Source organism: Theropithecus gelada, chromosome 13 (genome assembly GCF_003255815.1).
Source record: "Theropithecus gelada isolate Dixy chromosome 13, Tgel_1.0, whole genome shotgun sequence".
Lineage (NCBI taxonomy): Eukaryota > Metazoa > Chordata > Mammalia > Primates > Cercopithecidae > Theropithecus > Theropithecus gelada.
The window spans coordinates 93,803,049-93,824,657 of record NC_037681.1 but is presented as its reverse complement, the minus strand read 5'-3'; the positions used below and the strand labels follow the sequence as shown (position 1 = coordinate 93,824,657).

General features: G+C 53.1%; 1 protein-coding gene across 3 annotated transcripts in view; it reads left to right on the top strand.

The window, feature by feature from the left end:
* Positions 1-21,609, top strand: part of RAB11FIP5 (RAB11 family interacting protein 5) — a 38,566-nt gene that overhangs the window by 5,751 nt on the left and 11,206 nt on the right. For all 3 annotated transcript variants that reach the window (XM_025353952.1, XM_025353951.1, XM_025353950.1), the window contains exons 2-3: positions 16,633-17,069; positions 17,200-17,899. In XM_025353952.1, coding sequence (XP_025209737.1) covers positions 16,633-17,069; positions 17,200-17,899 — 1,137 coding nt within the window. The remainder of the gene's footprint in view (positions 1-16,632; positions 17,070-17,199; positions 17,900-21,609) is intronic.

Here is a 21,609-nt window from a genome sequence, read left to right as displayed (position 1 = left end):
GGAAGCAGTCCTCTTTTTCCTTCCTTTGCAAAATGGTGTAGTCATGAAGCAGTTTTGTTTTTCCCCACGGCCAGGTAATAAAAATGAGTCCACACGTGAGTCTGCTGTGCACCTGGCAGTCCCATCGGGGAAGAGTCTGATCACTGTGCCCTTACTGAGCTGGCCTGAGGTTATTTCTACCTTGGGAACAATGGTGGCCAAGAGAAAGGCTTGGCTGGCCACACAAGGCTTCTGTGTGGAGCTGGGCCCCGGCCTCTCAGGAGCAGTAAGTAGGGCCTCCCAAAATGGGGCTCCCAGGGGCAGCCAGCACCTCCAAGAAGCTGCAGGGCGGGGAGGGGGTATCACAGGCCACCTTGACCTTTGGTTCACCTGGTAGTGGGGAAGGGAGCACAGCCCTTACTCATGGGACTCCAGCATGGGAGCTGGAAGAGAGCTCAGACAGGAAACTGAGACTCGCAGAGGGAGAGCTGCACACTCTCAACTACCCAGCACTTAGTGGAGGGTGTGCCCTGTGTGGTTTCCATTAGACCCGGGCAGCCCACAGTGCTGTAGGATTTGGGATAAAGAAGAGGTGGCATTTGGAGCCCTGTGTGTACCCCAGGGTTTCTGTGGAAGTGCCTGCCGGGTTTTAGTGAGATGGGGCATTGGGCTTCTCTGCTGACCTGGAAGGGCAGTCCAATCCAAAGGCAGTTCTGGAGGCCTGAAAGGCCAAGAGTGGGCCACTGGTATGGGAGAGATTCCAGAGAAGGGGAGGCCCGGACATCCCCCTCCATTTGGAGGAAGCCCTATAGGCAAGTGCTATGTTTTGGGGCCTAGACAGGGAGCCCTGGAGATGTTGGGAGTAGACAGAGCCACTGGTGCCGGCTGTGGTCAAGGCACACCTCTGTGAGGAGGGGACACACACCAGACCTGTTGGCCATCATGGAACCCATCTGCCTCCCCAGCCTTCTCTGAATCCCCACACCTGGAGCATGTGGCACCTGTTTTGGTGCATTATTTTCATTGCCTGGTTGGTCTAGTACATCACTGATGAAGGCCTGTCTAGGTGCTGGCACTGTCTTAAGGACTGGACTTCCGTTTGTCCACGGCAAGCCCTTGAGGTGTAGGCACTGTTTAACAGCTGAGGAAACTTTGGCATGGAGAGGTAAAGTGACTTTGCTTTTTCTTTCTTTTTTTGGGGGGATCTGGCTCCATCACTCAGGCTGGAGTGCAGTGGTGCCATCATAGCTCACTGCAGCCATGAACTCTCAAGTGATCCTCTTGCCTCAGCTTCCCAAAGTGCTGAGATTATAGGCATGAGTCACTGGACTTGACCACAGCACATGGCACAAAGTCAGGATGTGAACCCAGGCAGTCTGGCTTCCGAGTCTGTGCCCTTGGCCACCACACCACACTGCCCACTTCAGTCTTCCCCCATGTCTCCCATGACCCTGCTCAGCACAGGGCCAGGTGCTCAGCTGCTGCCTGCTAAGGCTTCCTCTCTCCTCCTTGACATGGATCTCGGGGGTTAATCTGGTGCTTTGTAAGCATGACCTGCTTCTCCTGGGTGAGTCCTTGGTTTATTGGGATAAGCACATTTGGTTTGCAGCTCTAGCCTTGTGTCCGTCTCAGAGGCTGGGGGGTGTTGTCTCTTACTTTGGGAGGGAGTCACTGCCACCAGATAACTCTCAGGAGTGGAGTGAGGGCTGGGTGTGGTGGCTCATGCCTGTAATCCCAGCACTTTGGGAGACCAAGTCAGGAGGATCACTGAAGGCCAAGAGTTCAAGAGCAACCTAGGCAACATAACAAGACTCCATTTGTAAAAAAAAATACAAAAAATTAGCTGGGCATGGTGGTGTGCTAGTAGTCCCAGCTACTCAGGAGGCTGAGGTGGGAGGATCACTTGAGCCCGGGAGTTCAAGGCTGCAATTAGCAATGATTGCCCCACTGCACTCCAGCCTGGGTGACAGAGCAAGATCCTATCTCAAAAAAAGAAAAAAAAAAAGGGAGTGGAGTGAGGCTTGAGAAGGTCAGCCTCACTTTCCACTAGGGCACTTTCCACCCCTGGGAGATTTGCTCCTTTCAAGCAGGGCTTGGGGGTATCAGCACATACCAGACTCTGTAATCCTTCCCAAGACGTCACATGCTGGTTTTACTGTGACAGAACACTCCGAGCCATCCTGTTCTTCCTCCTGCAGCAATACAGTCATTTGCTATTTTTTCCCTTCTGTTTCACAACGTCCAGGAAGCAATTACTGAACAACCATTGTAACCACTGTGCCTAGGTCAGTGCTGTGGGGGAAACCAGGGAAATAAAGTGGATAGCCCTTTCTCTAGAAGGGCTAAAATATGTTTGAGACAAGCCTAACGCAGCAAGGACAGTTCCTCTACAAAGCAGCATGTAAAAAGTGTGAGAGAATGAGGGGATCAGGAGAAGGGGGAGCTCACCAGTTGGAGTGATCAGGGTGGGCTTCTTGGGAGAGGCAAGGCCTTGAATAACAGGTGAGATCTGATTAGAGGCAGGGTGAGTTGGAGGCAGGGAAACTGTGAGTGTGGTGGGACTGGGCCAGGAGAGGGAGTGAGGGGAGTCAAGCTTAGTTTCCTGTGTGCTGCTCTCAGCAAAACAGCCTGACTTTCTTTACTTCCTATTTACTTCTTTTTTTTTTTTTTGAGACAGAGTCTTGCTGTGATGACCAGGCTGGAGTGCAGTGGTGTGATCTTGGCTCACTGCAGCCTCCGCCTCCCAGGTTCAAGTGACTGTCCTGCCTCAGCCTACCGAGTAGCTGGGACTACAGGTGCATGCTACCACACCTAGCTAATTTTTGTATTTTTAGTAGAGTTAGGGTTTCACCATGTTGGCCAGGCTGGTCTCGAACTCCTGACCTTAAGTGATCTGCCCACCTCAGCCTCCCAAAGTGTGGGGATTACAGGCGTGAGCCACCGCACCTGGCCCCCATTTACTTTTGAGTAGTTCACCTGGTCCAAATTCTAAAGGTACAGAAGGGCACATAATGAAAAAAATTTCCCTTGCCCCACCTTGAGTCACCTAGCTACTCTCTTCAGAGACATCTAACATTACCAGTTCTTGTGTAACCTTCCAAAGGTATTTTCTGCATTTAGAGGCAAATGTGTTGTGTATTTTCTTCCCTCCCCCATTTTTGTTTTCCCAAATGCAACGTTCTCACCACACAGTTCTGTACTTCCCATAAGCCTGGCAGGGGAGTTATTGTTTGTCTCCCCCTGTTGTGGGGTCTGAACTGAGACCTTGGCAGAGGGGACCATCACCACTTGGTTTTGTTTTCCTCAACCTGAGTCTCCTGCTCAGGGTGAATATGGAGTTAGGAGCACACTGGCGAAGGGGATGGGTTAAGTGGAATTTCTTCTTTATTTTTCCACCTGTCAGAGATCCCCCGAGAGAGGTCATCTTGCGGGTTCTGTCCTTCCTTCTGGGCAGGGTGTTGCTTTTTGGTCCTGGGCCACCTCAGTTATGTGGGGCCGATGATGGCCTGTAAAAGGCCTTTGATAGACAATAAACCTACATCTTTCTGTGTGGTTTGGCCTACTTTTAAGGGTGCTTTCCCAGTGTCACCTCATTTTATTCTTCCCTGAGGGCAGACAGGGGGACCACCATTTTTTTTTTTTTTTTTTGAGATGGAGTCTCGCTCTGTCGCCCAGGCTGGAGTGCAGTGGCCAGATCGTAGCTCACTGCAAGCTCCGCCTCCCAGGTTTACGCCATTCTCCTGCCTCAGCCTCCGGAGTAGCTGGGACTACAGGCGCCCGCCACCTCGCCCGGCTAGTTTTTTGTATTTTTTTTTAGTAGAGACGGGGTTTCACCGGGTTAGCCAGGATGGTCTCGATCTCCTGACCTCGTGATCTGCCCGCCTCGGCCTCCCAAAGTGCTGGGATTACAGGTTTGAGCCACCACGCCCGGCCAGGGGACCACTATTTTTGCGAATATGGAGACTGGGGTCTCAGGAGGTGGAATGACCTGTCCAAGGTCACACGACTCAGCCAGACTTCTGATGTCTAAACCTGATGCTTTTCTCCCTACACTGTGCTGTCAACCCTACATCTTTTCTGTTGCTCTCTGTGGTTTGACTTGTCTCCAGCCATTTTTGCAGCTTTTCCTTGTGCTGGGTGAGCTGACAATGACAGACCTTTGGAGCCTACAGTATTAGGATGAGGATTAGACGAAGTGCTTGTGCCCAGGAGGGAGGGAGGCTGGACCTGGCTGGGATCTGAGGAGGGCTGAGTGAGCTGTCTGTCCCCACAGAGGCAGGGGGAACTCATGAATGAGGACCTGGGCTCCCTCCAAAGGTTGCTGGTGCCAGGCATGGTGCCAGGCCAGGTGATAAGAATCACCTTCTGGCCTGATAAGAGGCTGTATCCTGTCCTGCAATTATGTCTGGCTTGCAGTTTTACTGTAGATACCAAATCAAAAGGTGGGGTAGGCGGTGGATGCGGGGAGACAGCAGGGGTTGGCTTGACGCCCACACAGCTCCTGTATGCTGGTGTGTGAGGCAGGCTGCTGGCGGGGGGCACTTGGAGAGGAGAGCAGGCATCGGGGTGGAGGAGGCTCTGGGAAAAAGGGTTTTCCGACTGTCTCACCAAACTCTGAATATAATAGTTCTAGTTTCACTTTACCTTGTCTTTAACTGCCTGATTTTATCACCCTCATTTTACAGAGGTGAAATGGCTGCTTCAAGCCACTTAGTAAGGCAGAGCCAGGACTAGAACCTAGGTCTCCCGTCTTCCAATCCGCTGGGGTTCTCACACAATGCCCTTAAAATCATTGTTTTTCCAACTTGTTTCTGAGACAAAAGCCGAGCCCTGCCAATTCCATGTCATTTACCCGTCAGGTGTTAGAAGATGTTCTGCATCTCGGGCCCCTTCTCAGGTGGTTAGGGATAAAAGGTAAATAACTGTCCCTGCTGTCAATAGTAGTGAGAGATCAAAGTGGAGTGGCTCTGCCATAGTGCTGCTGCAGGGGGCGAAAAAGGGGTGCTCCCAAGGGGCCCTCTGGCTCTCCTGCCTCCCCCATTGTTCCTGTCCCAGTTCAGGCTTAAAAAAAATTTTTTTTTAACCTCTGCTCTGGACTATTACCTTAGCTGCTGCTGCCTTTTTATAAACCAGAGTGCCAGTTTTTAATTAATGGTGAGAAATAACTGCTAAGGCATTAGGAGTTGCTCAGGTCAGCCTGGCCATGGGAGCTACCCTGGGCTGTGACTGTCCCTTGCTGGTCCCCTGCCTCACCTCTCTGCCATCCCTCCCTCTTCCTGCAGCCTAGTGTCAGTCCTGTCCTTGTGTTGTACCCTGTCGTGCATTTCAAGGCCCAGAATACAATTATGGCTCCTTAGTGTGACATTAGGGGCAGTCTTCTCCTGCCTGCACATCTGCAGTCTCCATGTTCTGTCCCTCGCACCTGGAATGTCTCCCTACCCCCTCCTCGCCTCTTTCCCACCCATTGTTAAGGGCCCAATATAAATGCCACGTCCTGCACCCTCCTCCCGAGATCAAATCCCTCCCCTTGAGCCTTCCTGTGTGCTTCATTTGTGCATTTTTATGGTGTCAGTCTTTCGAAGAGGCCTGTCTTTGGAAGAGGTTGGGGCAGTGGCTGCAGCCAGAAGGAGGAAGCTACAGACTTGGTGGGTTGTAGCCATAGCAGGTGAGACTCAGGTGGGGACCAGCCCAGGGAAATTGGGGACTGTGATATTGGGGGCATGATCAAAACAAGCTCCAGAGTAGCCTGCTCCCAGCTAGCAGGTGCATGTGGCTGTTTTTGTTTCTCTGGAGTCACCTTCATCAGCATGCAAGGGTTTGAGGGTCAGCCTGAGCACTGTGGCGTGACGCTGGGGAATCTGAGGGCCTTCAGCCAGCTTCTTGCCCTTCACCAGGCCCCCTGTTCCCTTAGCTGGGTGGGAAATGGGAGCAGCACCCATCCTCTGCTTTGAGCTCTCAGCCTGGGTCCCATGCAGTGGGCAGGGAGGGGAGGACCTAGCCTTCTGCTGAGTTTGCTCCCTCCCCACTCTAAAGCAGGTTTTCTCAGCCCTTTTGGTGCATGGACTCCTCAGAATAAGGTCTTTAAATATACAGCATTGCAAAGTACACCAATGGTGTTGAAGTATTGTTCTCAATATAAAAGCCAGCACTGCCAGGCGCGGTGGCTCACGCCTGTAATCCCAGCACTTTGGGAGGCCAAGGCAGGTGGATCACGAGGTCAGGAGATCAAGACCGTCCTGGCTAACACAGTAAAACCCTGTCTCTACTAAAAATACAAAAAATTAGCTGGGCGTGGTGGCAGGCGCCTGTAGTCCCAGCTACTCGAGAGGCTGAGGCAGGAGAAGGGCGTGAACGCGGGAGGCGGAGCTTGCAGTGAGCAGAGATCGCGCCACTGCACTCCAGCCTGGGTGACAGAGCGAGACTCCATCTCAAAAAAAAAAAAAAAAGCCAACACTTTGGGAGGCCGAGGTGGGTGGATCACCTGAGGTCAGGAGTTTGAGATCAGCCTGGCCAACATGATGAAACCACGTCTCTACTAAAAATACAAAAATTAGCTGCGTGTGGTGGTGGGTGCTGTTAAGCCCAGCTACTTGGGAGGCTGAGACAGGAGAATCGCTTGAGCACAGGAGGCGGAGGTTTCAGTGAGCCGAGGCTGTGCCATTGCATGCCAGCCAGGACAACGAGCAAATCTCTGTCTCAAAAGAAAAAAAAAGAAAAAGAAAAAGCACTTATTAAAGAAACATAAGTGCTGTATTACACAGGAGGTCTAATGACTTTACAATTCAAAGTAGTGATGAGTATAAATATTTGTGACATCTGTAACTGCTGAAATGTGACAGGAAAATAATCCGGTTTCTCTTGGTGACAAGCGTACAGGTACTGCTTCTATACTACTACTGTTGCAAAAATTCATAGTGGGAAGACATGCTAAATTTTGTTAGAGATTGGGGGAAATAAATGTGTGATTTTTCCTCCCATCTGACACATACCCCCTGCTCTAGAGAAATAGGGGGGTAACTTTCCTTTGGATTCCTTGGTTGGGCAGAGACATAGAGATTTCTGGGCATAGCGGGTGAGTGTGTGTTGTACTTGCAGAGGGAGGCAGCATAGTATAGTGGTCAAGGTCGGGGGCTCTGGAGGCAGGGAGCCTGCGTTCCGGTTCTGGCTCTCCTGCTTACTGTGTTACTGGACCCAGTGCACGTCTCCTTACCTCAGTGCTCACACTTGCTGAATGTGAGCGCCGATGCTCATGTGCGTTTCCTGTGTGCCGGGCCCTGTTCTGAGCGCTCCACGCATAGACCATTGAATCCTCATGCAAGTTGAAGATCTTTATTCCAAAAGCTTGGGACAGAAGTGTTTTGGAGTTTGGATTTTGGAATATTTGTATTATCTGGCCAGTTGAGCATCGATATAAAAATGCAAAATGCTCCAGTGACCATTTCTTTTGAGCATCATATTGGTGCTCAGAAAGTTTTGGAGCATTTCAGATTTCAGATTTTTGGGTTGGGTTATTCAGCCTGTTGTCTTGTGAGGAGAGGGTAAGCTGCTATCACCATTTTATAGACAGCCTAGGAAATGGAGGCATAGAGATGAGGTCACACAGCCAGCACGTGGTGGGACTGGGGCTTAACCCAGGCAGCCTGACGCCGAAGTCCGTGCTCTTAGCCACTCCCAGAGTCTGCCTCCCAAATCAACCTCACAGAGTTGTTAAGGGGATTGAGTAAGATGTAATTCCATGTGTTCAGTGCTTATTATTGTGTCAGCACACAGTAGGTGCTAACTGAGTGATTGTAGTTGGTAATAGGGATAAGATTAGTGGACCTTGAGGGCCAAGAGATGGGCTGGAGTTGGGTCAACAGTGACTCTTCTGTTCACAAAGCTGGACGCTTCCCACATCTGGTTGGGCATCTTCTCTCCCAGGGAAGTTAGTGAGATTCTTAGTTCAGTTGGGGGCTGAGGAAGTGTCTCACAGTTAAAGAAGGTCTCATTTTGGAAACCTCCCTTTAAGCCTGACATCTCTGGCTCCTGCCCTCCAGAGGCTCCTGTTTGGGGGTTGGGGTGGGGACCCTCTTTGCTCTTTGGGAGCTCCAGCTCTCACAAGTAAGACCCTTGGGTTTGTAGCAATAGAAAACCATAGAGCAGTTGTGAAGGGGGCCCACATTAGTCACAGAATAATTTGTTGGCTCATTGAGCAAATATTTGAGTGTCCACTGTTAAGTGCTGGGGGTACAGAGATGAGCAGAATAATACACTTGACTGTTGAGTGAGGGAAGACAGATGCTAACAAGCCTTGAACATGTGCAGCATTTTGTCACGTTGATGTGCACGTGGGGACATGTGTGCGCACACACACACAGTACCAGCTTGTGGTCAGTATGATGATGAAAGAGGGTGAGGGGGACTGGGTGTGGTGGCTCACGCCTGTAATCTCAGCACTTTGGGAGGCCAAGGCGGGTGGATCACCTGAGGTCGTGAGTTCAAGACCAGCGTTACCAACATGGAGAAACCCTGTCTCTACTAAAAATACAAAATTAGCTGGGCAGGGTGGCCCACATGCCTGTAATCCCAGCTACTCAGGAGACTGAGGCTGGAGAATCGCTTGAACCCGGGATGCGGAGGTTGCAATGAGCTGAGATTAAGCCATTGCACTCCAGCCTGGGCAACAAGAGCGAAACCCCATTTCAAAAAATAAAAATGAAAATAAAAAACATAAAGAGGGTGAGGGGTGGTTGCAGTTGGGGTACTCGGGGAAGACTGAGGAGGCTCGGATGAACAGAGCCCTGACTCGAGTGAGTGAGTGAACCGTGGCCGGAAGGTCTGGCCTGCGTCTTGGGCAGAGGGAGCAGCACGTGGAGTGGCCTTGAGGTGGGAATACACCTGATGGGTTCAGGGACACCAGAAGGATCAGTGTGGCCCGAGTGGAATAAGAGATGCAGAGAGTCGTAGGAGCTGAGCCCCAAAAGGTGCTGAGTGAGGGAGAGCGGGGCGTGATGAACTCCGACTGCATATCTTTGCTGGGTGGAACATGGACGTCAGGTAAACAGGGAGTTCTTTTTTTTTTTGAGAAGGAGTCTTGCTCTGTCGCCCGGGCTGGAGTGCAGTGGCGTGCAAGCTCCGCCTCCCAGGTTCATGCCATTCTCCTGCCTCAGCCTCCCAAGTAGCTGGGACTACAGGCGCCTACCACCACGCCTGGCTATTTTTAGTAGAGATGGGGTTTCACCATGTTAGCCAGGATGGTCTCAATCAACTGACCTCGTGATCTACCTGCCTCGGCCTCCCAAAGTGCTGGGATTATAGGCTTGAGCCACCACGCCCGGCCAACCAGGGAGTTCTAATGTCCATCAGGGAGGTGCTAGTGGATGGGACTATGGGGTGACAGTGGTGAGAGAGTGAGTTCTGGAGATAATTGCACGTAGAGTTCACAGAGTTCAAAGTTTAAATGTAGGGAGTGAGGGAAAAAAAGAAAAAAGGAGACAAATCTGATTTCTAGGTTTGGAGTCTGGAATAAATGATGGGTGGGGGCTCAGAAAAGGGCATTGTTATTTGGGTCTGAATTTTAGACTGCTAAGAGTTGGGGGTGAGTTAGATTGTCCAGGCCTGCTGCTGCAGCTACCCACAGCCCCCGTGCCCCTGTCTGTCTCTGACTGGAGTTCCCTGGCACTTCCATGGGTATGTGTGACAGCTGCCCAGGTCGGCTCTCCCCTGAGTACAGGGCCTCCCCAGTTATGCTGGATGGCATTGGTTAGCCCAGCTGCATTTTCTGAGAACTAGGTGGAGAGCTCGTTATGAGGGCCTGGGGACCCCACCAGCAGGAGTAACTAGGGCTGTAATCTTGATGACAGGTGAGCAGACTTGCTCCTCTCCACCCCTTCCATCCACTTTGTCCTCTGCTTCGGTGGTGGGTGGGGGGGAGGCTGAGGGCCAAGTCCCAAGTCCACACGGGGCCTGGTGAACTTTGTCAGGCAGAGAGAGCTTGGGAGAGGTGTTCTAGCTGAGCAGGGGCCCCTGCAAGAGCTTCCTTGTGGTCCCAGCCTCTCAGGAATTCTGGACCCTGATGGCTGCTGGGGGAGGCTGGGCTGCTCTCAGACAAGGTTTTGAGGGGCTGAGGACAGGACAAAACCCTGAGGTCCCCTCAGTGGTATCTCAGGGCACTGTGCTCTGGGATTGTGCCAACCTTTTGAAAGGGGGTCTGGTCTTCAGGGTCTGTGATGTGTAGCCAGGCCTTTTACAGCCTCTGTCTTCTCAGGGTACCCAGGGCAGGAGTATAGTCTTTCAGCTTTTCTGAAAGTTGCTAAACCTTGAAGGTTAAGGTCATGGGCTTGGAGTCTGGCATTTTCATGTTCAAGTTCCAGCTCCATTACTTACTAGCTGTGTGGACCTGGGCACGTTACAAACTGTCTCCACAACTTAGTTTCCTCATCTGTAAAATGGGCCTCCCATCTCCTGGGCTGGTTGTGTGGATAGTAAAAGAGCTGCAGAGCCCGGCACACAGTGAGCCCTCAGCAGGGTCAGGTCTGGCCGTTCTGTAGCCCCCTTGTGTGCAGCCCTCTGCTCAGGTGTGGCCTCTGGGCCAGCAGCAGCATGGGTAGCTGGGAGCTCTCTCAGGCCCACCTACACTTTGGGTATCAGAATACACATTTTAACAAGATCCAGTGATTTTTTTGCACTTTGCAGTTTGAGAAGCACTGATGTGTGTCTTCTGAAGAGCAGCATCAGTAGCTGCGTGTGCCTCTTCAGTGCAAGGAATTTTCTCTTACTGTGCCTTTCCTTATTGTGCCTATTATGTCCTGGCTGCAGAGGCACCTGGGACAAGTCCCAGATAATCATCATCTTCATCAAAACCCTTGTGTCCTGAGCATGTGTTGCGTGGGACTTGGAGAGTTTAAGTGCCCCAGATGGTGCCCCTGACAGAGAGATGGAGTCAAGGTGGGTGCTTTGCAGGTGGAGCAGCTTAGTTCCTGCAGTGAAGGATGTGCCGGTCGGTGATACCTGTGCTGCCAGCAGCCCGGACTTTGAGCACTGGGTGGGACAGAATCACTGTCCTTCCTCCTGTTTTGGTGAGTGTTGTTTCTCAAGTGGTTTCTGAACTAGGAGGCCTAATTCATCTTAACACTCTTAATTTCTAGAAAGTGCTTAATGCTGCCTGCTCCTCCCCCATGGGTTCCTTTGGTAACTTACCCTCTCCTGGGGGAGGGATGAGTATTTCTAGGGTCAGTTCTCTCAGAAGCAGCGTGTCCTCGGGACTTGGGAAGGCAAGCCTTACCGGGCAGGGGAGAGACACAGGCTTCTCCTGGGTGCTGACTAAGTGTCCTTAAGGACAAGCCAAGGTGGAGAGCCCAGGTGGCCGCTGACCTTAAAGTGATGTAAAGCGTCAGGGACCATCCTTGTGGTTTCCACATGGGATCTGGGTGAATTCACTCACCTGTGGAGCCCCGCCCCCAAACCTACTGAGAAATATAGATAACCAGGCCGGGACCTTCTAGTTCAGTAAGTCTGGGTGGTGTCTTGGGTGGATTTATATCTATATATAAATCCTGCACCGATGCATAGCAGGTTTGGGTGCTATAGCTGTAGAGCTGTGAAAACGAGAGCTGTCTTTTGAGCCATTGTCTAGATGAATGTTGGGGCCTTGGTCACACCCTGATTGATTTTGGCCATGTCTCTGCCCTGGATGAAAGTGAAAGGTCAGGCCTCAGCTTGGGCTTCGGATTTCCTAAGCCCGGTGGCCCAGCCAGGTAGGCCTAGTGAAGGGCACAGAGAAGGAGAAAAAACCTTGGTCAGGTAGGGAGGAAGGAGCAGGAGCAGAAGCTCCAAAACTGGAGACCAGGGCCTGTCTCTTGCACAGCCAGCCTTGGGAAGTTGAGGTTGGAATTTTTTTTTTTTTTTTTTTTTTGAGACAAAGTCTCACTCGGTTGCCCAGGCTGGAGTGCAGTGGTGTAATCTTGGCTCACTGCAACCTCCCTTCCCAGGTTCAAGTGATTCTTGTGCCTCAGCTTCCCGAGCAGCTGGGATTACAGGTGTGTGCCACCACACCCAGCTAATTATTGTATTTTCAGTAAAGATGGGGTTTTGCCATGTTGGCCAGGCTGGTCTTGAACTCCTGGCCTCTAGTGATTCGCCTGCCTCGGCTTCCCAAAGTGCTGGGATTGCAGGCGTGAGCCACCATGTGTGGCTGAGGTTGAATATTTGTTTAAGGATCTGGCATGTTCCCTTGAAGGCCAGGCAGAGTGATCAGCTTCAGGGATTCAAGAGCGGGAGTCCTAGGAGCTCATGGTCGTGGGAGAGAATGAGAGGATAAGCAGGAAGCACTGGCTGTTTACCAACCAGGCTTGGCATGCTTTAGCCTCCCAGCAGCCCTGAGAGGATGGTTGTCCCCACCTGAGGGTCAAGGAAGTGGAGGCTGAGGGAGGTGGCCTGGTCAGTGGGGAACCCAGTACTCACCACCATGGCCTGCTGTCAGGTGCATCCAGATGAGAGCTGAGAGAGGGCCCTGCAGGGTTGTAACAGCTCCAGACTGTGCATGCATGATTTCTTTACTTTGGAGCTGTGTGCCCAAGGGGATACTCAGTCAATATCCACAAGAAACACAGTCCAGTGGGGGAGACCTTGGGCACCCAGGACATGACAACACCAGGGGGTCCTGGAGCACAGTGCTGCCAGATCTGGCTGTAGAGTGAGTTTGGTCAGAGTGTGTATGCCTGGTCAGAAAGAGGAGGGACTGGGCCAGGCCAGCAGGATGGTGGCAGCTGAGGGAGCTTCCTAGAGGAGGTGGGACTTGAACTAGGTCATAGGACCCTGTTGTTGCATTCCCTGTGGGAGCTTCAGTCTCTAGGGATGAGGTGCTCAGAGCCCATTTGCTCTGCTGCCTGTGGGGCTCTGTGAAGAGAAAGCGTCCATTTGTTTTCATCGCAGGTTCCTCAGACAGTGTTCATAGTTTCCTGTCCTCCAGTGGACCTCCATGGTACCCGGCAGGTCTGTAGGGCTGTCTGGTCCAGCCAGGGGGAAGTAGCAGCTCTGGGGACGGGGAGGATGTGACCATCTCAGCTCACGTAGGCCACACTTCTGGGAGAAGGCCTGCTCTGGTTGAGTCCCTGGGGTGCCCGGGGTGCCCAAGGTGCCGGGCAGTATCCCATTCAGTCCTGCCCTTGCTGGGTTGCAGAGGGAGGTGGGGCTGGAAGGGAAGTAGATGGGTGATGGCAGCTGGGGTCGAGAGGTAGGTCCTGGCCATTCTCCATTTCACTGTGCTCTGGATGGGAGAGCCTAAAAAATATTCAAGGAAACTTTCTCTTTTTCCTTCCATGCTTCCTTAAAATACAAGTCCAGGGAGAAACCCAAATTCCCTATGGGGGAGGGGTGGGCGGAACAGGAGAAGGGGAAGTGACCTTATAGGGGAGAGAGGCCCAAAAGGTCCTTGTGGCAGAGGACCTGAAACTTGGCCTCCCACCTTCCTCTGAGGGCTGGGAGGCAGAGGAGTGCGGCACATTTTGTGGCTCAGGAAGCTGAGATGAGGTAGGAGCAAGAGCTTTCCCTTGTCTCTTTTTCATATTACCACAGTAATATATGCTCCTTATAAAACATTCAAATAGGACAAAAATAGACAATGTAGGAAGTGTTAGTTCCCTGCAGTCTCACCACCTGGCCCCGGCCCCCCCAGGTAATTGCATTACCGCTGTGGTTTGTGCAGTGTGACCAGCTGGGGCCGAGGGCCCCTGACCTGTCTGCCCCAGCAAAGGCTGGCTGTGCTTGCTGATCCTAGTTACTCAGGGCTCGGGTGGTTTGGGGCTGGAGTCCATACCCTTCTCTTTTGCCCTACCTCCCAGGATTTTCTGTGCTAGATAGGGCCTAGCCCAGATTTAGGGAACGCGACTAGGGCTTGGCCTCTAAATAGGTAGTCAGGCCCAGGGTGGTCACTGGGCTGAGAACATAGAGGTATGACTGTTGATGCTGCTGGCTGGTTTTCCTGTCAAACTTCCTCTCCTGCCCCACAGACACCCTCACACACATCCTTCAGTCTGTCTCTCTCACTTTGCCTCTCCTCCCCTCACTCCCTGCCTGTGCCTTATGAGAGAGGCACCCTCTTGGGCATTTTCTCTGCCCACCCTGCCCGTGCCACCATCTGTCCCTACCCGGCCTTCTCAGGGGATTGTCTCTTAGTGGGAGGGAAAACCAACAGTCTAGGCTCAGGCCGCGGAGTGGGTCTCCAAGGAGGGGACGGGCCATACCTCACCAGGGTTTCGTTATGACGGGCTCTTCTACAGGGATGTAGAAGAGTCGGAGGTGCCCCAGGAAGCCTTTTAAAAAAAAAGTCAACATTAAAAAATAATCAGAATACTACCACAACTACCACCAAGCTTTTGCAGTGACTTAATTCTGGATCTTTGGATGTGTAGGGACTTTTCATGCAAAGGCTCCCCACGCTGTGTCCACCAGAACCCCAGGGAGCTGGCGCTGTGGGGGGCAGAGCTCAGGTGGGAAGTGGCCCCCGCACCACTGACTGCGGCTTGGGTAGGGGTGTGTGTGTGTGTGTGTGTGCGTGCGCGCGCTGTGCAGTCACCAAGGGACTTTGAGCCCTTTAGTGACCAGCCTGACCACTACCACCAGGCTTTATTCCACCTTCATGCTCGATTGGCTGGGTCTGGACTTCCAGGCTACTGGAAGACTTTTCCCTTAGAAATGTGAAGGCATTCCTTCACGTGGTGCCCAGTGTTGCTAAGGAAGACTCCAGTGCTGTTCAAATCCTTTCATGCCTGGTGTTCTAAACCTCATAGCCGTATCTGTTGGTGTGTGTCTGTCTTAGTTCATTGTGTTGCATACTTGTAGGACTGTTCTAGCATTCATGTTCTTCAGTTCAGAAAAACATTCTTGTATGATTTCTTTCATAGTTTCTTCCTTTTTGTGTTCTTTGCTCTCTTTTTTTTTAGTTAATAGACTCTATTTTTCAGAGCAGTTTTAGGTTTACAGAAAAATGTGTGGAAAGTATAGAGAGTTCCCATCTACTCCACCCACCACCCGCCGCCGTTTCCTCTGTTGTTAACATCTTGCATTAGTGTGGCATGTTTGTTGTATTTGAAAGCCAATATCAATACATCATTGCTAACTAGAGTCTATACATTACATTACATTAGGGTTCATTCGTTGTATTGTGCATTCTGTGGGTGTATAACAACACATGTCCACCATTACAGTAGCATGCAGGATAGTTTTTCTCTCCTGCAAAGTCCTGTGCTCTGCCTATTCATCCCTCTGTCCTCCTTTCAATCCCCTGGCAACCACTGATCTTTTCACTGTCTCCATAGTTTTGCCTTTTGGAGAATGTCAAATAGTTTTGTCATGCAAGCATGAAGCCTTTTCAGATTGTCTTCTTTCACTTATGTATGTAAGATCCATCCATGTCTGTTCATGGCTTGATAGCCTATTTCTTTTTATCATTAAGTAGTATTCCATTGTCTGAATGTACCACAGTTTGCTTATCTGTTCACCTACTGGAGGACACCTTGGCAGCTTCTGAGTTTTGGCAGTCATGAACAGAGCTGCTATAAACATTTGTGTGCAGGTTTTTCTGTGGACATAAGTTTTTACTTCAGTAGGCTAAGTACCAAGAAGTGTGATTGCTCCTTGTATGGTTGGAGTTTGCTTATTTCTCTAAGAAACTGTCAACCCCTGCATAAGAACATCTCTCCCCAGTAGGGCGGGCCCCAGCCACCCTGTGCGGTGGCCATGTGTGTTGGGGGCTGTCTCTGTGTGTCTCTGGGCACAGTGGGTGTGCACCGGGAAGAACTTAAGCTTTGGAGGGCTGGACGCCTGGCTCTGAGTCTCCACGGATGGGTTCCTTTACCACTGAGCCTCACCGTCCTGATCTGCACCATGGGGAAGTGCCTCTTACCTCATACGCTTTTTGGGAGGTGTGTGCGGGAGTGAGGTAAGAACCCTCACGCTGGTTGTAACGCACCATAGATGCTCAGCAGATGTGAGTGCTCTTCATCTTTCCTGGGTCTCTTTCTGCCATTCTTGTCTGTTCCTCCATCTTGTAGAGGTATTCCCGACAGGGCTTGGGGTGAGTCAGTGTGTGAGTGAGGTGTGTGTGTGTGCGCGTGTATGTACGTGAGTGTATGCACTAGCATTCCTGTATTTCTGGCCCCGGGCCTCTGGGTGAGCTGTTCTTTCCTGGGCTCACGGGTGGCTGGGAGTAGAGCTTTGGCTGGGACTGGCCAGAGGAGATGATGTCAACAGGGAGAAATGTGGGTAGGTCTGTCTGTGCTGGGGCCTGGAGGTGGGAGGGCCCTCCCAGGCCCAGCCTCACCCCTCTGGGCCTCAGAGTTTCAGATGTAGGGGAGATGGGACAGAGTAGAGGTCTCTGAGCACCAGGAGAAGGTCCTGGGGTGGGAGGGGGCATAGCGTGGTACCTACCTGGTGGTACCCAAGGAGCTTCCCCACTCAGGATGTGGTTTTCTCCATCATGGAATCGTTTTGGATAGTTTCTCAGCTGTGTCTGAAGCCTGGAAGCCTAGGCCGATGGGTCAGAGCAGGAGCCTTTGGGGAGAGGCTGTCAGTGGCTCTCAGAGCAAGGAGGGGTCCGGGCAGTGCCTGGTACTGGGCGGGAGCCAGGCTCCCTGGGCCCATGACTGAGTTCTGCCTGCTCCCCTCTTCTCACAGGTGGTACAAGCTGCACTCCAAGCCAGGCAAGAAGGAGAAGGAACGCGGCGAGATTGAAGTCACCATCCAGTTCACGCGCAACAACCTGAGCGCCAGTATGTTTGACCTGTCCATGAAGGACAAGCCAAGGTCCCCCTTCAGCAAGATCAAGGACAAGATGAAGGGCAAGAAGAAGTATGATCTGGAATCTGCCTCTGCCATCCTCCCAAGCAGCGCCATAGAGGATCCTGACCTGGGCAGTCTGGGCAAGATGGGCAAGGCCAAAGGCTTCTTCCTCCGCAACAAGCTGCGCAAGTCGTCCCTGACCCAGTCCAATACCTCGCTGGGCTCGGACAGCACCCTGTCCTCAGCCAGTGGGAGCCTGGCCTACCAGGGGCCTGGTGCCGAGCTCCTCACCCGCTCACCAAGCCGCAGCAGCTGGCTGTCCACTGAAGGGGGTGAGCAAGAATGGGGCTGCTGCCCTGGGGAGAGGGGGTACTGGCTTTCCCCTTGGGTGGTGGTGAAGGCCTGGGGCCAGGAAATGGGGCCTCTCTTCCTGCGAGCTAACTCGGTGTGTTTCCCCTGCAGGTAGGGACTCTGCACAGTCCCCCAAGCTCTTCACCCACAAGAGGACCTACAGCGATGAGGCCAGCCAGATGCGAGTGGCTCCTCCTCGGGCCCTTCTGGACCTTCAGGGCCACCTGGATGCTGCCTCCCGCTCTTCACTCTGCGTCAATGGGAGCCACATTTACAACGAGGAGCCCCAGGGCCCTGTGCGGCACCGCAGCTCCATCTCGGGCTCGCTCCCATCCTCTGGCTCCTTGCAAGCTGTCTGTTCCCGGTTGTCTGAGGAGGGGCCTCGTTCCACAGATGACTCCTGGCCCAGAGGCAGTCGTAGCAACAGCAGCTCGGAGGCAGTACTTGGACAGGAGGAGCCGAGTGCTCAGGCTAAAGTCCTGGCCCCTGGGGCCAGCCACCCTGGAGAGGAGGAGGGGGCCCGGCTACCAGAGGGCAAGCCAGTCCAGGTCGCCACACCCATAGTAGCCTCCTCTGAGGCTGTGGCAGAGAAGGAGGGAGCCCGGAAGGAGGAACGCAAGCCCCGGATGGGCCTCTTCCACCACCACCACCAAGGCCTAAGTCGGAGCGAGTTGGGGCGCCGAAGCTCTCTGGGGGAAAAGGGAGGTCCCACCCTGGGGGCCTCCCCACATCACTCGTCCAGTGGGGAGGAAAAGGCCAAGAGTAGTTGGTTTGGCTTGAGAGAAGCCAAGGACCCAACTCAGAAACCCAGGTACGTCATTGGCAAGACCAACTTTGCTCCTTGGGGAGGATGCTGGGGTGTGTGCTGCCTGGACCCTGGGGCAGGGAGGAAGGAGCAGATGTGGACCCCAGGCAGGCTGCTGGGGCTCTGGCTTTGCATGGTTAAGTGGGGGTGTCTCCCTAAGCCAAGCTTCGTTTTGTGCTCACGGACACAGGTGAGTTATGAGGACACAGTGCTCTGAGAGTCCTATGGATTCAGGGGTCTGACTTCTCAGCCCTAGACCTTGCTGCATGAGTTGGCATGCCCACCCCCTGAGCTGGAGGGAAGCAGGAAAGGCCATTTGTGTGATTTCTTTGCTTCCTGACCTCCACCTCTTGCCCTCTGGCCTCAAGGTAAGGAAGCCTTGAGAGATGAGGACTGGAGACCGCACCCTCAGACTTCCCTTCCCCTCTCAGGAGCTAGAGGACTTCTCCCCAGCTGACTCTGTGATCGCTTCCCTCTGGGAGACGGGAGTCAAATAACTGAGGCTACCACTCCTTCCCCCATCCATTCACCCCCAGTTGCTTCCCCTGGCAAGAGGCTGTGGGCAGCTCCCATGAAATCTGTAACCCATCTCTGTCCTTGGAGACCTTGGGGGGTCTGGCCCTCTCTGATGTCTCTTGGTTTTGGGGAATGGCACCCTGGAAAGTGCTGGTGGCAGCTGCTCCATTTTGAATGTACTGAGTCCCCCAGTTCAGGCCCTGGGCAGAGCCCCTGATGCCCACCGTTTGTTTCCTCCTAATTCTGAGCCAGGGGAGGCTGCAGAATTGTATAGCAGGGTCCAGAGAGGGGCTCCAGGCACAGGTCACGGAAGCATGTGTCCCACTTTCCCAAGGGCCTGGGGCCAGCCCTCATGGGCAGCATCTGTGGCAGCCCTGGCCAGTGTGGTGAGAGCCACTGTTTCTCTCAGCAAGCCTGCCCTTCCCACTCCATGGCTGCTTGGACAGGTTTAGAGGACAAGCACAGTAGCAAGGGGGCAAAAGATAGGGCAGAGGAAAGACCCCGAACCTGTTGCCTAGAGGGGAGAGGAATCCTGTAGTCTTGGCTTTTCGTTTCCCTTTGGCACTCTGAGTCTGTTGAGAGGAGTGGAGAGAGAGATGCAGGCCTTTGTAGGTTTGGGCCATGGTCAGCTGACAACCCCCGTTAGACCCTCATAGACAGGGGTGTGGGGGGTGGGTCAGTTTCAGGGGCATGCCACCCCCTGCCTCCCTTGCTTGGTATGGCAGCTCCTGTCCCTACTCACCAGAGCCCAGGCAAGCTGCTGGTCATCTGCGGCCTGGGAGAAGATTGGGAAGAAAGAAAAGGGGACAGGCCTTTCCCAGATGCCAGGCTGAGCTGGTGGCCCTGTGACAGCCAGCTAGAGGTATTTGGAGGTGGTAGGGTAGAGGGAGGTGGCAGGAGGTCTGGACAGGGCATTTGCTGGGAGGAGCTGAGCGCCTGGATTGAAAGGGGCACAGACCACAGGCTCAGTGTGGTTGTCCGTATGGTGTCTCTGGGCCTTTTCTGGGGCAGGGTGAATGCTGAGGCCATTTGTAGGTGAGTGCCCAGGCTTTGGGCTTAGACTCCCGCAGGCTGTGAGTCTGTGGGGTTGTCACTGGCCTGGGGCACTTACAGTCTCCATCCTCTTTCTCCTGCTTCCCCATGTTTCCTAATGGCCTCTTGGAGTCTGGAGGATTTGGGTCACTGATGGCCGTAAGGAAGCTGAGGTTTCTGTCCTGCTCTCACTTGAATTCCAAGCCTTGTCTTTAGCAGGATGGAGGGCACTCAGCATCCCTCCCCAGATGGGGCCCATTTGCAGGTGGCGGCTGCAGGGCCAGGCTCTGTGGCCGTGCATTCAGATGGGGCGGGAGGGGCTGTGCTTTGGATAAGATGGCCTGGCCTGGATAGATATGACACCTGGCCTTTGAGCTCAGTCAGCAGCATCCTAGCCTCGTGTACCTTGCAGGGAAGGGAAGGCTGGCCTGGAAGAAAGGACTGTTGGCGCTTCCCCAGAGGGCTTGCTTAGGGCTTCTGAGGAGAGGAGAGGTGGGCTGCCTCACGGCAGGAAGCTGTGAGTTAGACCCAGAACTGGAGTGACTGAATGTAGCTGCAGCTGGGGCCTGGGGAGCCTGTCCCCAGGTCCAGAGATTGGGGGCCTCTGCCCTGGGGCTGCCATTGCAGATTGCAGGATGTTCCTTACTAGGAAGAACAGCGGCGCCCTCTAGTGCTCCCATGTGGCACTGATGCCCCACAGAGAGGCCCGGGGCTGAACGTGTTGAGTGTAGTATCCAGAGAAAGGCTGCTGCCGTGAGGAAGGAACAAATGAGGCTATGCAGGACTGAGAAGAGGGTTCTGCTGTTCCTCTGACGTGGCCTTTGTCTGCTGGGGTCCATGGTGGTCACACTGGGCCCCTATCAGTGTGTGCTGGAGTGGGGAGTAGGTAGTTGAGACCAAGCTTGTCTTGGCTGCAGAACTTAGCCTCATTCCCCTGCCCTGTTATGAGCCATTCACACTGAGCTGCAGTATGGGCTACTTCATGTGTGTTTGAGGACAGGCAAGACCACGCATGTTAAACCCACCAGGGCCAAAGTGGATTGTCTCTGTGTCTATCCCAGGTCATTCTTGTGTTCTCTTGATCCCCGTCCCCCACACTAACCATAGGACTCTATGCACAGAAGGGGATCAAATGTTGATTACAAAAACTTTTAAAGCTGGGAATAAGTGTGGTACACATAGAGGTGAATGTATCATGCTGGTGGCCTCTGGCAATCTCTGCAGTGCCTCCTTGCACCAGGCATGGTGGGCAACAAGGTCCCTGTGGGCCTGGAATGTGCTGTGGCAGTGGAAGGAGGTTGGCTGCATTCTTGGTGGTGTAAATGAGTAACTATAATGTGCGCCCAGAGGCTTGGAGTTAGAGCAGCCTCACATCCTGCTTGTGCCTGTTCTGGCATGGTTACTGTATTAACAGTGTTCTGGTTTGGAAGATAAATGATACACTCTCCCTACTTACAGCTTACAAGGCCCCTCTGTCACCTCATTGTGCCCAGGTGATGTGAGAGGATGTGCCCGTCTCTTGGACATGTTTCCTGGACACTGGGCCCATCTCAGGAGGGTCAGGAGGTTGTGCCTCAGGAGGGAAAGCTGAAGGGCAGTGTTGCTGGAGGTTAGCGCGCCTCCAAGGCTGGCTTTGGCCTTTGGGGGATTGCCTGGTAGAGAACCTGTGCAGATCCACTTGCCATCTCTGGGACCAGTGTGTGGAAATGACAAGGACACAGGCTCTTTTCAGCCTAAGGAAGAGCTGTCTGCTAGTGACACCTGGCCTTCAGCTACAGAGGTAGCCCTGTGGCGTAGTGTTTAAGAAGAGGGGCTGTCGGGGTGAACAGGTGGTTCCTGTGTTGAGTGGCAGGTTCAACCAATTGTTCAGGGCTTCCTGCAGGCAGTAAAGTTTTATTCCCTCAGGTTGAAGGGGCAGAGACATCTGGACTTCTGACTTCCTTCCCAGCATCTGATCCTAAAAGAGAAGACAAGTCAGTATATGTTGCTGCCCCCACCGCTTGGGGGTGGGGAGACTGTGCCAGGCCGGCACAGTGGGTTCTAGGATGCAGAGGTGTTTATCTGTTCCCAGAGCACGACCAGCAAAGACAAGCACACGTGGGAATATGTCCCTGACCTGGGCCAGGTGGAGTGGGAGGGAGATGTTTTGAAGTGAGAACCTTCAGAAT